Source organism: Xenopus laevis, chromosome 2L (assembly GCF_017654675.1).
Source record: "Xenopus laevis strain J_2021 chromosome 2L, Xenopus_laevis_v10.1, whole genome shotgun sequence".
NCBI classification, from domain to species: Eukaryota; Metazoa; Chordata; class Amphibia; order Anura; family Pipidae; genus Xenopus; species Xenopus laevis.
The window spans coordinates 176684921-176700065 of NC_054373.1; the positions used below are offsets into that span (position 1 = coordinate 176684921).

Here is a 15145-nt window from a genome sequence, read left to right on the forward strand (position 1 = left end):
ACAGCAGTAAAGAGTGACTGAAGTTTATCAGAGCACTAGTCACATGACCGTGGGCAGCTGGGAACCTGACAATATGTCTAGCCCCATGTCAGATTTCAAAATTAAATTAAAATTTCGAAAAACAGATTTCAGTGCAGAATTCTGCTGGATCAGCACTATTAACTGATGCATTAAAAAAAAAAACATGTTTTCCCATGACAGTATCCCTTTAATTAAAGAAAATGATTCTAGCAGCATGATGAGGGGGTTACTAATGTTACCATTTATTCACATTTAAAGTGCTACACACTAGTGGTACAACCTGTGCTCTGTGCCCTGTGTTGGATTACAGTTCAGAGCAAAGTAAAGTGCGCAGCAAATTCGTAATTTTTTTAAAAGTCTGATTTTATTTAAAAAAAAAAAATCATGAATTTTTCGTGATTTTTGCATTCGGAGTTTAGTAAAATAACCCGCTAAGTGTAGGGGGAGCCCTGTATTAAATACCAGCAAATTGAATGATACATCGACTTTGATGCAGAATGGCACAAATCTGAATTACTAATCAGTAGTGATCGGCGGATTTATTCTGGAAAGGCGCAAATTTGCGTGTTTCACCGTTGGCGGAAAAAATTAGTGAAGTTGCCGTGAAAATTCGGAAGCAAAAATTCACTGGGGTCAAAGTTTTTTTGATGCTGGCGACAATTCCGACGCTGGCAACAATTAATGGACGCCTATTGACTTTAATGTGCGCCAAATGTCGCCGGCATCAAAATACGTGTTTCGTCAATTTTTCGCCTGTTTTGCAAATTTCTCTGGAAATTCGCAAATTTTGTGACGAATCGAAGCAGGACAAATTCACCCGTCACTACTGTTCTGTATATTGTGAGTTATTCCTGCCCATTGTGAGTTGGTCCAGCAGCCCACAGAATGTTTTTTGTACCATGAGTGAGACAGTAAATAGAAAATAGATGGAGCTGTCTTAAAGGGGTTGTTCACCTTTGAATTAACTTTTCGTATGATGTAACGTGGGATAATCTGACAATTTGCAATTTGTTTTCATATTATATTATTTGTGTTTTTTTGAGTTATTTAGCTTTTTATTCAGCAGCTCTCCAGTTTGCAATTTCATCCATGTATTGATGTGAATAAGAGACTGGGATATGAATAGTAGAGACCTGAATAGAAAGGTGAGTAATAAACAGTAGCAACAACAATATATTTGTAGCCTTACAGAGCATTTGTTTTTTAGATGGGGTCAGTGACCCCCATTTGAAAGCTGGAAAGAGTCATACGAAAAAGTCAAATCATTCAAAAACCGTGAAAAAAGAAAAATGAAGACCAATTGAAAAGTTGCTTAGAGTCAGCAATTTATTACATACTGAAAGTTAATTTAAATGTGAACCACCCCTTTAAGCAGATGCTCCTGGCACATACATACATTTTTTTCTTATAGGAAACAAAACTGTACAGTGTGTGTACTCGCTTAGAATATTTACACATATGCACGGGCAAATCCTATACACTGCTGCTTGTATGTATTAGAACATTCTGGGACACAATTTTCCCCCAAAATAATTTTGCCTTATCCAAGCTGTCAAACTGCCAGTATAAAGAGGCAGCTGCCAGTTTAGTATCCCATTATCTACATTATAATCTCCGTTTCTATCCCACATACTGCACATCATTGCTTTATGGCTTTAATTCTAAAGTGTCATTTCCCCAGTTCAATTGTATGAAAAAAAATTAACTGCATTTTGATTTTGAAGGGGGGGATGTTGTACTTGGTTCTACATCAATAATATGTTATGTTGTATTATAATGACAACAATTCGGGGGTTATTTACTAAACTCCGAATGCAAAAATCACGTAAATTTTTTTTTAAATAAAATCGGACTTTTGAAAAATTAAACCGTTTTTGGAATTTATTAAACCCCAAGGATGGAAAATTCAGAATCAGAAAATCCGGCATCTCAGACCTGTGGAGGTTGCATATAAGTTAATGGGAGAAGCACCAATGATTTTTTGATGTGCGCTGGGTTTCGTGTAATACCCCAAAGATTTCGGAGCTTTCGGGCAAAAATTTTTTTTTGGGGTGAAAAATCTGAAGAAATCGTGAAAATCAGATGAAAAATCCGTTAACAAATATAATTTAATAATTTAAACCTAATAAAATCTAATTTTTTTTCCTGCAAAGCAACTTTTTCGAAAAAATGTAATAAATAAGCGTGAAAAACCGGAGTGGATTTGATTGGAGTTTGTAGCAGAAAATATTGAGACTTTGATAAATAACCCCCTTCATGTACTCAAATTATATACATAGAATGACAGCACAGTCCCTATGCTAAATGTAGACTTTTGGATACTAAAACAATGAGCAAAGATTGCTTCTAACTTAGTGAATGTCAGGTACAAGCCAATACAGATATGGGATCTGTTATCCAGAATGCTTGAGACTTGGGGTATTCCGGATAACGGATCTTTCCGTAGATCTTTATAACTTAAGTCTATGTAAATATTAAATAAACCCAATAGGCTGGTTTTGCCTCCAATAAGGATTAATTATATCTTAGTTGGGATCAAGTACAAGCTACTGTTTTATTGTTACAGAGAAAAAGGAAATTGATTTTAAAAATGTGGGATTATTGGATAAAATGGAGTCGGTCTTTCAGTAATTTGGAGATTTCTGGATAATGGGTTTCCGGATAAGGGATACCATACCTGTAATGCGTTCCCTACACTCATATACATTACATACAATAACGGGGCAGACTCTGTGATATATGACTTGTACCATTCCTTGTATGAATAATTATACATGCTGTAATGATATCATTCCCCATATTGAGAATGGATAATGAATAAACACACTCTCATCTTGCCAACAAAACCCATTGCATTTTACTCTTCAATTTATTTGAAATTAACTGAACCCAGCAACCGTTATGTAACTTGCTCATATAACTGTCCTGCCTTGGGCTGCAAGTATGATGTCATAATGCTCTGAATCTCACAGCTGTGTAAACAAACATTTGCATAATGTCATTGTGATGTCATAATGGACAAAGTCAAGGTGTCCAGCTGTAGCCCTGAGAGTTCTCATTCTTGATCAGGCGACTGAGGTGAGCAGAACTCTGTGTATTTGGGAGGAAAACTTTATCAAAAATAATTATTTTATACTGGTACTTAGTGGTCTTACAGACGGCTAATGGTGTCATTTTAGAATGTATGGCTTTATAGATCATTTTATTTTGAACTGTATTCAGAACCTGGTTTTTTTTTTTGCTTAAGGGATCCCTCTGTAATTTGGATCTTCATGCCTTAAATCTACTAAAAATCAAATGAAACATTAATTAAACCCAATAGAATTGTTTTTCCTCAAATAAGGATAAATGATATCTTAGTTGGGATCAAATAAAAGGTATTGATTTCTCATTATAAAGAAAAAAGAATCATTATTAAAAAATTGAATTCTTGGATTAAAATGGAGTCTATGGGAGTGGCCATCCCATGATTTGGAGATTTATTATGTAAAAGTGTTTTGGGCAATGAATCCTTTACCTGTATATGTATATTAGGGATGCACAGAATCCACTATTTTGGAATTGACCGAACCCCTGAATCCTTCGTGAAAGATTCGGGCGAATACCGAACCATAATTTGTATGTGCAAATCAGTGAGGTGGAGGGAGAAAGAGAAAATTGTTTTACCTCCTTGTTTTGTGATGAAACGTCACATGCTTTTAAGGATTAGGATTCTGTGCTCTTTCCTTGATTTTTTCAATAAATCTTGATTTTTATAACAAGTATTCCCTTTAAGTGTGGTACTAGAAAAGGAAACCCGTTATCCAGAATGCTCTGATTTACAAAAAGGCCAAATAATAATTATCCAAATAATGCAATTATTAAATAATTATTTCCTTTTTCTGTGTAATAATAAAACAGTAGCTTGATCCCAAATAAGATATAGTTAATCCTTATTGGAAGCAAAACCAGCCTATTGGCTTTATTTAATGTTTACATGATTTTCTAGTAGACTTGAAGGTCCAAATTAAAGAAAGATCCATTATCCGGAAACCCTTAGGTCCCGAGCATTCTGGATAACAGGTCCCCTAGCTGTACTATGTTACTTTGTACCTATATATTTATATATACACGTATAGGGATTATACAGCACAAAGAACACTGTATTGGGATTACTAAAGTCTTTCTTTTTATCTCCATAGAGAGAATTTCCGAGTTTCAAAGAATTTTCTGCGATCCAAAGAACTTTCTGCGATTTAAAGATTTCTGAGATTCAAAGATTTTTTTTGGCGAATCAAAGACTTCTGCGAATCAAAGAATTTTCTGCGTTTCAAAGACTTTTCGGCGATTCAAAGAATTTTCATCAATCCAAAGAACTTTCATCGATCCAAACAGTTTTGAGTGATTCCCACCAACATGTGGAAGGCGATTCGTAAATGCTTCTGTTTCCGCAAGGTAAGGACGTCATTTTATCTACTGTAACATGACATATTTCATTTAGTGAATAACTTCATGGAAGCAGAAACTTGTCCTCAGACTCTGTTACTGGATCATCTCTGAACTTTGTTCTGTTTGTGACCCACTGACAGTTGCTGATAGTGAACATGATGAGACAGATTGCTCACAGCTCACACTCACTGGGCCTCAATATATCTGTGTATTGTGCTACAGTCACTAGTGCTGTTTCCATTCATATATGTTATATGATTCCGCTCTAGTATAGGGAATACACTGCATTCTACTTGTTTTTATACCCAATTCTTAATGATGTCATTAAATACCCAATACACATTTCTGACCCTAACACCAAATCCTTATTTTCATATTTAGATCGCTAATATGTCCGACTTTAAGGGGCAGATTTATCAAGGGTTGAATTTATATAAACTCCCATGAACTCAAAATTCAAGTTAAAAACAATTGAAAACTTTCCAAAAAATGTAATTTATGCAATTTGGGTGAATGGGATCTACCCGCAAACTCAAATCAAACTCAATTGGAGTCTTTTTCTTTGAAAAAAGGTGGCAAAGAACTTAATTCCAGGACATCCCCCATAAGATAAAACAGTAATTCGGCAGATTTAAGGTGGCGAATAGTCTAATTTGAATTCTTAAAGGGCCACTACATGATCATTTCAAAATTCAAATTAATTGTATTTTTAAAAACTTGAATCAAATTTTAACTAATCCCTGGTCGATTTTCACTTAAAATAACACAAAAATTAGAATTCAAAATTAGAATTTGAAAATTCTTTGACCCTTGATAAATCTACCCCTTAGGATTTGGATTAGGTTTCACCAAGTCCAAAAAATGAACTTAAGTTTGATCGAAAATGTGTTTTTTAACTTTTAAAAGAATAATGCTAAGGATGCACCAAATCCACTATTTTGGATTTGGCTAAACCCCTAAATCGTTTGAAAAAGATTCAGCCAAATACCAAATCTGAATCCTGCAAATTAGGGGTGGGAAGGGGGAAACATTTTTACTTCCTTGTTTTGTGACATAAGTCACGCAATTTCCCTCCCCACCCCTAATTTGCATATGCAAATGAGGATTCAGATTTGGTTCAGCCGGTAGAAATATTCGGACAAATCCGAATCTTGTTGAAGGCCAAATTTTGGATTCGGTGCATCCCTAATAATGCAATATATACACATACACATTAATATATATATAGAGAGAGAGAGAGAAAGAGAGTCAGGTGTTTTATATATATATCTGCTAATTGCATTTTTGTGATAAAACCTTTTTTTATGTCTTCCTTAGAAGAAAAAGATAAGACCATCAGAAAATCTGTTGTGGTAAGTGTTGAAGAACTGGGCAACAAACATATGTGATGCCCTTTTCCTAACTATTCAATCCCTGTTTATTTCCTTATTACATGTTCAATTCATACTGGTCCAAAAAAAAACCCACTGGATAAACTGGATTTCACCAGTTTATTCACATTTGACCACATCCCCCATTTATTTCTCATTAGATTAATCATCATTAGTCCATGACTTGATAACCTCGGGCACCTTCCTTACTTGTAAAGCCATTTAATAGTGACATTCAGCTACAGGATAATCCATTACCAGCTCCATAGATGACACATTTCATGATGTCTTGGACCTTAGTAAAACACTTTTCTTCCTTGATCAAAGGATAACCCCTTGGTCTTTGCATTATTATTATTATAGAATAAATCCCTGTTCTGACCCTGCATTTATTTACTCACATTAGTAAAAATCATAAAATCATATGTTTACAAAATTAACCATACTCATTTAGTGATAACTAACAGTGAATGATAGGCCTTTAATTAAATAAAATAACACCACCTTTTTATCATTTAACCAGGAGGAACCCAACGAAATAATCTGCCTGGTAAGCAGTAAAGGAGTTGGTATCAAACAGTCTTTATGTTTTAGCTTCCCTTAAATGTTGTGTTGATTTATTATAATTATTATCATTACCACAATTCTTTTTTCTGAGGTAATGGTTGTTATATTAGTCTGGGCCCCCTCCCAGCCAAGTCCCAAGCCTTTTCTAGAGGGCCCAGTTCCACAAGTTTGTAGCCATATTTTTAACATGAGCGTCGTTAGCTCAGTGCTCCCCATTGGAACATATTTCCAGAGGAGACCACTGATCTAACAGTCTCTTATATCATTGCTCTTCACCTGGATAATCTGGTGATACTCATGGAATATGTTAGGAAAGCAGTTTATTGAGCAAGATGGTTACTATTTATGGAAATATTAACTATAACTATTATCCATTAAGCTAAAATGTGTGATATAAAGATGATTTACATCCACATATGAATCTGTACATAGAGCAGTTATAGCCCTGATCTATTTTCCTCTCTTAACCAGGTACAACCTGTTGATTCTGGAAATACTATCTGCCAATAAGTACTGAATAAATCAAAACACCAATCCCTAAATATTACACAATTATTTGCACTTCTTCTACAAAAAGCTGAGTTGTTTTGATAACTTCACTTTTATCTTTTAACCAGGTACCATCAGAAAACCCAGAGCAGAAACTAGACCTGGCTGAAACCATCTGCCAGGTAAGCACATCAGAAAGAGTGTCGTGGAGAATAAAAAATCACCCTATATTTTTTGCAGTGTAGCTTCTTTATAACACCAATAATACAATGTTTTTTCTTTCCCTTTCTTAACCAGGAGACTCCAGAAACTCCTGATGTCAACATTGAACAGGTAAGAAGAAATGCTATGGTTGTAATATCAAAAAATTTGTAAGGAAATATGAAACCCAGATTCACCTTGGGGTGACAATTTGTTAGGTGCCACCAACTTCAGCACTGGTGAGTCTGTGCATTCAAGTGGCTGAACTTCTGCAGGAGAAGCCTGGAGCTACTTCCATCTTCAAGCTGGTGTTACTGTAGCTCTTTGGTTCCCTCAGTGACCACTATGAAATAAAAATGTTTTCATGTCCCAAACCTTTTCGAAAGGGCCCAGTTCCACAAGTTTGTAGCCACATTTTTAACATGAGCATTGGTAGCTCAGTGCTCCCCATTGGAACATATTTCCAGAGGAGACCACTGATCTAACAGTCTCTTATATCATTGCTCTTCACCTTTATAATCTGGTGATACTCATGGAAAATGTTGGGAAAGCATTTTATTGAGCAAGATGGTTACTATTAATGGAAACATGAGAGTTTAATATGATGGTTTGCAAACAGTTAACTATATTCCATTAGACCAAAATATCTGATATAAAGATTATTTACATCCACATATGGATCTGTACATAGAGCAGTTATAGACCTGATCTATTTTCCTCTTCTAACCAGGTACAACCTGTTGAGTACTGAATAAATCAGAACAGCAATCCCTAAATATTAATTATTTGCACTTCTTCTTCTCCAAAAAACTTAGTTGATAACTTGACTTTTATCTTTTAACCAGGAACCATCAGAAAAGCCAGAGCAGAAACTGGAGCTGGCTGTAACCATCTGCCAGGTAAGCACATCAGAAAGAGTGAGTCGTTGGAAAAAAAAACAAATCACCCTATATTTTATGCAAGATTGTAGTTTAGCTTCTTTATAACAGCAATAATACAATGTTTTTTTTATTTCCTTCTCTTAACCAGGAGACTCCAGAAACTCCTGATATCAACATCAATCAGGTAAGAAGAAATGCTATGGTCGTAATATATAAAAATATTTCAAGGAAATATTTTGTTACAGTATTGAGCTGGGAAATCTTTTTTTAAAAATCGTTTTATTTTTTTTTTGTCTTAAACAGGAGGAACAACAAGTGGAGCAGGACCAGGATCTAAGAGCTGATAGCAGCCCCTGCCACTCCCAGGTAAGAAGGATATAACCAATCGGTAACAAAGATTTATTTTTTAATAATGTCCGCGGGTTGAACTTGTAAATTAACATTTTCAAAATCTTTTTTTTTTTCTTAAACAGGAACAACAACAAGTGGAGCAGGAACAAGATCTGATAGCTGATAGCAGCCCCTGCCACTCCCAGGTAAGAAGGACATAACCAATGAGTAACAAAGATTTATTTTTAATAATGTCCGCGGGTTGAACTTATAAAATAACATTTTCAAAATCTTTTTTTTCCCTTTTCTTAAACAGGAACAACAACAAGTGGAGCAGGAACAAGATCTGATAGCTGATAGCACCCCTGCCACTCCCAGGTAAGAAGACATAACCAATGGTAACAAAGATTTATTTTTAATAAGATTTTAATAACAAGTGGAGCCAAGATCTCCTGAGGTAAGAAGACATAACCAATTAACAAAGATTTTATTTTGTAATAATGTCGATGATAAAATAACATTTTCAAAATCTTTTTTTTCCCTTTTCTTAAACAGGAACAACAACAAGTGGAGCAGGAGCAAGATCTTATAGCTGATAGCAGCCCCTGCCACTCCCAGGTAAGAAGGACATAACCAATGAGTAATAAAGATTTATTTTGTAATAATGTCCGTGGGTTGAACTTATCAAATAACATTTACAAAATCTTTTTTTCCCTTTTCTTAAACAGGAACAACAACAAGTGGAGCAGGAACAAGATCTGATAGCTGATAGCAGCCCCTGCCACTCCGAGGTAAGGAAGGACATAACCAATTGGTAACAAAGATTTATTATGTAATAATGCCCGCAGGTTGAACTTGTAAATTAACATTTTCAAAACCTTTTTTTTCAGGAAAAACAACAAGTGGAAGAACAACAAGTGGAGCAGGGAACAAGATCTGATAGCTGATAGCAGCCCCTGCCACTCCCTGGTAAGAAGGACATAACCAATGGAGTAACAAAGATTTATTTTATAATAATGTCCGCGGGTTTGAAACTTATAAAATAACATAGAAAGACTTGAAGAGCCCCAATGTGACACCTATTGAGGTAACCAACAATGAATTGTTCAGTGGCCCCAATGTATTTAAAAGAACATAGTTACATGCTTCATAAATAATCTCTATACCAATAACAATATTTACCGAAATTTATTACCAGCATAGGTGCTAAGTTGCCTATTCCAACCAATCACCATCTGTTATAAAAACTAGAAATGAAAATTTACATTTACTGGCAATGCCCTAATAACATTGTTCCTTATAGGCCTCTTACTATTATAATCATTACCAAAGTCTTTTTTGATAAGCAAGGTTACTAGGTTGATATTTAGTCTTTCTTTCTAGTGGGGCACCCTCCACAATTTTTAGCCTTTTTTTTTAAACATGAGCTCTGTTAGCTTGATGCTTTCCCATTACAACATCATCATATTCCCAGAGGAGAGTGCTGAACTAACAGCCTGTTTTACCGTTGCTCTTAACCAGGGTAATCTGTTGGCTCTTTCAATGTCATCTGCCAAGTAACTACCGAATAATTACAAATAAAACACCAATCCCTAAATATTACATCTACATTTTTTGCGCTTCTTCTTTAAAATGCTGTTGAGTTGATTTGATAACTTGACTTTTATCTCTAACCAGGAACCATCAGAAACCCCTGACGATACCAACTGCCAGGAAAAACAAAAGCAAGAGCTGGATCTGGCATGAACAACTGCCAGGTAAAGAATAGGAGAGGAAGAGTAGGGGCAAATAAAAATCAACCTAATATTTTGCCATTTAGCTTCTTTAAAATTGAGACCCTGATACATTTCCCAACACTTTTTTCGTCTCATTTTCTTAACTAGTCTCCAAAACACCTGACATTTAAGCACTCCAGGGTTCAGTTCATACAATAAAAATGTTCCCGCTAAAATTATAATTTTAGCACTTCCAAAAACCAATTGATTCTGAGAAAACCTTTTTTGTCTTCCCCAGGAGAATCAGCTTGAAGTAAAGTTCCCGGTAAGCAGCTTTTAACTGTATTTGGAACACTAAACAACGCAAAAGCACAGCAAATGGTTTGACTTAAATATTCCAGGCCCTCAGCCTTCTCCCCTAATACACCAGTTCCCCAGCTCCCCTACACCTCCTTTCTTCTCACATATTGGAAAGGTTGCACTATATTAATTCAGTTTGTATTATCATGTTTTTTAATTACAATGTTATGTTTTAGACGCCCAGGACATATCTGCAAATCCTGGAGCCAACAGGACAGGGACAGCTACGGGATGAATTATACCGTAAGATATTTTATGGCTTACTTGTGTCATGGTTTTGGGTAATTCTGTTGATTCTGCCGATTGGTGTTCCCTCTAGAGTTTTGTTCCCTTCTGTGTTTTCCTTGTGCTTCTCAATCTGCCAATAAAACCTTCCCATATCCACCCAGTATGTGTGTTTGCTTCCCTAATGTTCCGACACAGTAATGATCAGAGATTCATTGGCTACTTTTGTTGCAGGGTTGGCACCGTAAAGAACAACTGGATGTGTCCGTGACCATCGTAAAGGACATAGAGGTAATGAGTCTTGATAATAATAATTATTAGATACAAATAAACTTTTTTATACCTGATTTTTAGTAGAAGGAGAACTTGTTAAATATATGGGATTTAAGAAATAAGAACAGAGAGAGGCAAACATATTGTGCAATTCTCATGTAGGGGATATTACAAAACTGTCATTTTTCAGAACTACAAGTTAGGCTGGGGTATTGAAATTGTAATTGTATCCCATTGTACTGACTTTGCTTCTTTTGTTTGAAACTAGAAGAGAAAAGACATCCTTCAAGAAGTGGAAGTCCTTGAACTTATCAGAGGCCACGAAAATGTCATTGGCTACTATGGGGCTTATTACCAACGTGCCTCTGTAAAGAAGCCCCACTATGAAGGACTGTGGGTAAGGAAGTGTTTATTCAGGTTACAATTTATGCACCAACATGCCAGTCAACAGCTCTAATACAAGCAAACATTTTGGATGGCAAATATTATTCATTTTGGTAAGAAAGAGTCACGGTGCATGTGGATCACTTTGTTCTCAGTTGCACCTGATATTGTAGTTACACCCAGAATGCTTGTGTAGGTCTATTTCTGACTCACATCCACACAGCCTTTCCCCAGACTTCCTAATATAATTATAGACCACACAAATTTATGTGTCAAACTTTCTTTTCTAGATTTCTATGGAGCGTTGGAATGGTGTAGCGGTGGAAGATCTAATCTACACCAGTGAGCAGTACTCCTTGCATGAAAGCTGGATAGCGTACATCTGCAAGGAGGTATTAAAGGTATGTCTCATGTGATCCTTGGCACTTTTCTGGCTAAATCTAGTTCAATTAAAGAGCAGAAAAAATATTAATATATTTGCTTTATTCATTTCCCAGGGCCTGTGTCATCTGGAAAACAAAAAGGTCATCCATCACGACCTGCGGCCCCAGAACATTATCCTGACAACATCGGCAGATGTAAAGATCAGTAAGTGATGCTTAGAATCTGAAAAAACTGATTTATCCATGTTTTTTATTGGATACATTTATAAATGAATATTACAATTCCTGCTTTTGTCATACAATTTCAGGTGATTTCAGCTCCGCCACCATCGGGGAAATGAGTCACAGTACGTCTGGGCGGATTCCATACCTGGCGCCAGAAGTACTGGCCAATTTTGGCAAGAAGACCATATGGTATAACTCTAAGGTATTGTGATATCTTCTCTCTCACTTTATATATAATGTATGGAGCTTACACGGGGTGCACTGCATGGACTTTTTCACTCACTTCACATGCCCCTCTCATAACAGTGAATCCAAAGCTGTAAAGTGGTTTCTGTGACATGAGAGGGAGAAGCGAAGAGAGAAATTCTCAAATCTGAGTGCAGTGCACAGGAGTATTAGAAACCAACTCCACTTGACTCTTTATGGGGTTTTCCAGCTCAGCCTGGGGTCATTCTTTAGTGACATCACTTTACTCCTTCAAATGTTTTATATTAGTACAAAGGTCAGGTTTTGTATTGTACAGTGAAACCTTAATTTCACACCCTTTGATTTTATTTCCCACATTTTACACATTTTTGTGTGTGGCCCCACTTTTATATGATGTATAATGAATTCCCCTGATTTTCAACTTTCCTGGATTTTACACCATTTTTTTCTAGCCCCCTGTAATACATAAAATGGGAGTTCCACTGTATTTTGTTACTGTGCATTCCAAATAGATAGAAAAAGGATTTAAATGATCCACCACTGGAATATTTTATATGCCCTGTGTATTTTCTTATCTAATTTTGGCTTTTTCTTATGTTTTAATACCTAGGCTGACATATGGTCCTTGGGAATATCAGCACTTCAAATGGCGGAAGGCTATTACCGTAAGTAAACCCCAGTGGGACTGTACGTTAGTACATAAAGAACTGTTTGTAGAAAAGTTAGAGGGCATTTACTGTATGTGTCATGCTGTAACACTGAATATTATTAAATATTAAAAACGAATGGGCTGAATTACACAATTGTATTTCCAGTTTCTGTAGGAAATGCCACGTTATTTTTTTCAAGTGTGGCTGGCAATCGAGAAGTAAAAGCAAACTTAGTAAATTTGAGTTTTTACCAAAAATTAGAAAATTAGTTTTTGAATTTGAGTAAAATTGCCCTCCACTGTTGTGATTGTCAGTCATTAATGTTCTTCATGTTGTATTCTCTTACATTCCTAGCATTCAGCATAGTTTTCCCCCAGCAAAACTCAATGAAACGCTATCATGCACGGACCCTGCCGCCAGTAATTATTGTGGACAAAATGGTGGAGTCATTTCAACTGAAAACAGAAAAGAGGGAGAGGTAGAGAAGGGTGGGGAAAATAAAGGGGAGATGGGTGGGATGAAGGGTAATGAGGGGAGAGGGTTGGGAATATTAAATGTGGGGAACAAGCAGGGATTAGTTGGTGAGGGGGATATTAAGGTATTCAGGGCACATGGTTGTTTTATGTTAACATAACAATTTTAATTTTGGGCTTCTGTTTCTTTTTTCCGCAGGAGCGACAACTTTAACATTCATTCCGTCGGCCAATTGGCTCCAGAAAGATCCAGCTTGGAGGCCGTCTGCTGGAAAGCTCTTATCACTACCCCTCTCCATTTGTAAGATTCTTTAATGAAAGGGGTGGTGAAGAGCAATATCAAATGGCACCTGCAGTGAAGGAAAGTAAGGAACTGCTCATTTCAATTACAATTCACTTGATGTACAGACCATTCCACCCTACCTGCTCTTATTCTTAGCTATAGTCTCCGGCTTTACTACATTATACAGTATTAATTATATAAGGCTGAGATTGGTATTAGGGCAGGAGGTCGACTGACTAGGCCCACATCTATAGAGAAATTTTATTATTAGCTGTAGTAGTTGACCTTTAATCCCAGCAGCATGGGATATAAATTAATAGTAATACACCATAGAAAGAGAAATTGCAGAATTATTATAACGACACCCTCTCCATGGCTAACACTGAGTATTACTCTCCTTAGGACTGAAGCACTGAAGTTCCAGAAACATCATAGCGCCAACGGGGGAGGGACGGGGGGCAACACTGCAGGCCCTTATGTCAATCTTTGGGCCACCGCAAGAACTTGGGGCATGTTTACTAACATTGGAGATAGATACTGGAGAGATTTTGGGAGATATGTTGGCCATCGAACAATGTTAAACATGCCCCTTGGTCCCCGATGGCGGGCTAATTGACAACAGCGGCTGAATTGAATCATAGATCCTGTACAATAATAAAATATATAATTATATTATGTTCATGTTGTATTTATTGGGGTCCTAATAACCTCCATACACTGATATGGATCTATCCATGTTCCTTTAAATGACTTGTTAGGGAATTGGGGCATAGCCACATCTACCTCAACAAGAATTCCCAATAAACAGTCTTTCTGTGCTGTTTTATTCATCTTGTTCCTGCCCTGGTAATTCCCCATGTTCTCATTTCATTTAATCTTGGGTAGTTCTTCCAATTAATATCTAATTCTTGCAGCAAGCAAATAGTGGCTAATACCATTATTAGTGCTACAAGCAATGGTGCAGTGTGCCAGGCTAAATGTCTGCAATGTTTAGAATCTTTCTAGAAGCTCTTTAAGAGAATGTTTAGTGATGGGGCGAACTTCTCCGTTTCACTTCGGCCAAAAAAATTAATGAATTCACGTTTCTGTGGCCTAAGAATGAAAATTTCCTAATTTAAATAGATGCCCTTGTTCTTTGGTCATATGAAATGTCTTGTGGGATTGACTAATTGTTGTACCCTGAGAGGATGTAATATTTGAGACTGGTGGTTTCTTTAAAGTGGTTTATTAAAAGGTTAGTGACAATCCCCTTGTTTAAAACATGAGGGTAATTAATCCGGCTTGTAATTGAAATACTATTGTGCTCTATTCTTAAAATCACACAAATATCTGTGAATATTTGTTATTTCTTCGCTAAAAGGGCAAATGGGAGAAACTAAAGTTATCCATGTTTGATGCTTGCCGAGGTAGATATTAGATTTTATACAATTCCATTCAATGCACCCTTTGTCATGCCTGTTTGGTTAGCTAAGCGTATATTATATAGATAGTAAAATTAGTTTTTAAAAAAAGACACACGTTCTCAAAGTTTCAACCTTAAACTTTTTTGTAAGCCTGTCTAACTGTCAGTTGATCCAGAGGAAAGGCAAACACACCATTGAAAGCCTCTCCAATTTTGCTCAGAGGGGGAAAAATTCGGACCAGTCCTGGATCAACTTGTACTATGAAGCTATCTCCCAT

At 36.3% G+C, this 15145-nt stretch overlaps 1 protein-coding gene and 1 long non-coding RNA gene across 2 annotated transcripts in view; both read left to right on the forward strand.

The window, feature by feature from the left end:
* The first annotated feature begins 7005 nt into the window (after nt 1-7005).
* Nucleotides 7006-7968, forward strand: LOC121399668. The gene is made up of 3 exons (XR_005965250.1): nt 7006-7057; nt 7173-7208; nt 7922-7968. It is a non-coding gene; the product is annotated as an uncharacterized LOC121399668 (long non-coding RNA).
* Nucleotides 7969-8075: 107 nt separating this feature from the next.
* LOC121399742 (mitogen-activated protein kinase kinase kinase kinase 4-like) overlaps nt 8076-15145 on the forward strand; it is a 10982-nt gene continuing 3912 nt past the window's right edge. The window contains exons 1-11 of the mRNA XM_041581300.1: nt 8076-8141; nt 8261-8323; nt 10539-10643; nt 10822-10878; nt 11129-11257; nt 11535-11645; nt 11742-11832; nt 11936-12054; nt 12670-12724; nt 13064-13187; nt 13382-13483. Of these exons, the coding sequence (XP_041437234.1) occupies nt 8076-8141; nt 8261-8323; nt 10539-10643; nt 10822-10878; nt 11129-11257; nt 11535-11645; nt 11742-11832; nt 11936-12054; nt 12670-12724; nt 13064-13187; nt 13382-13483 (1022 nt within the window). The remainder of the gene's footprint in view (nt 8142-8260; nt 8324-10538; nt 10644-10821; nt 10879-11128; nt 11258-11534; nt 11646-11741; nt 11833-11935; nt 12055-12669; nt 12725-13063; nt 13188-13381; nt 13484-15145) is intronic.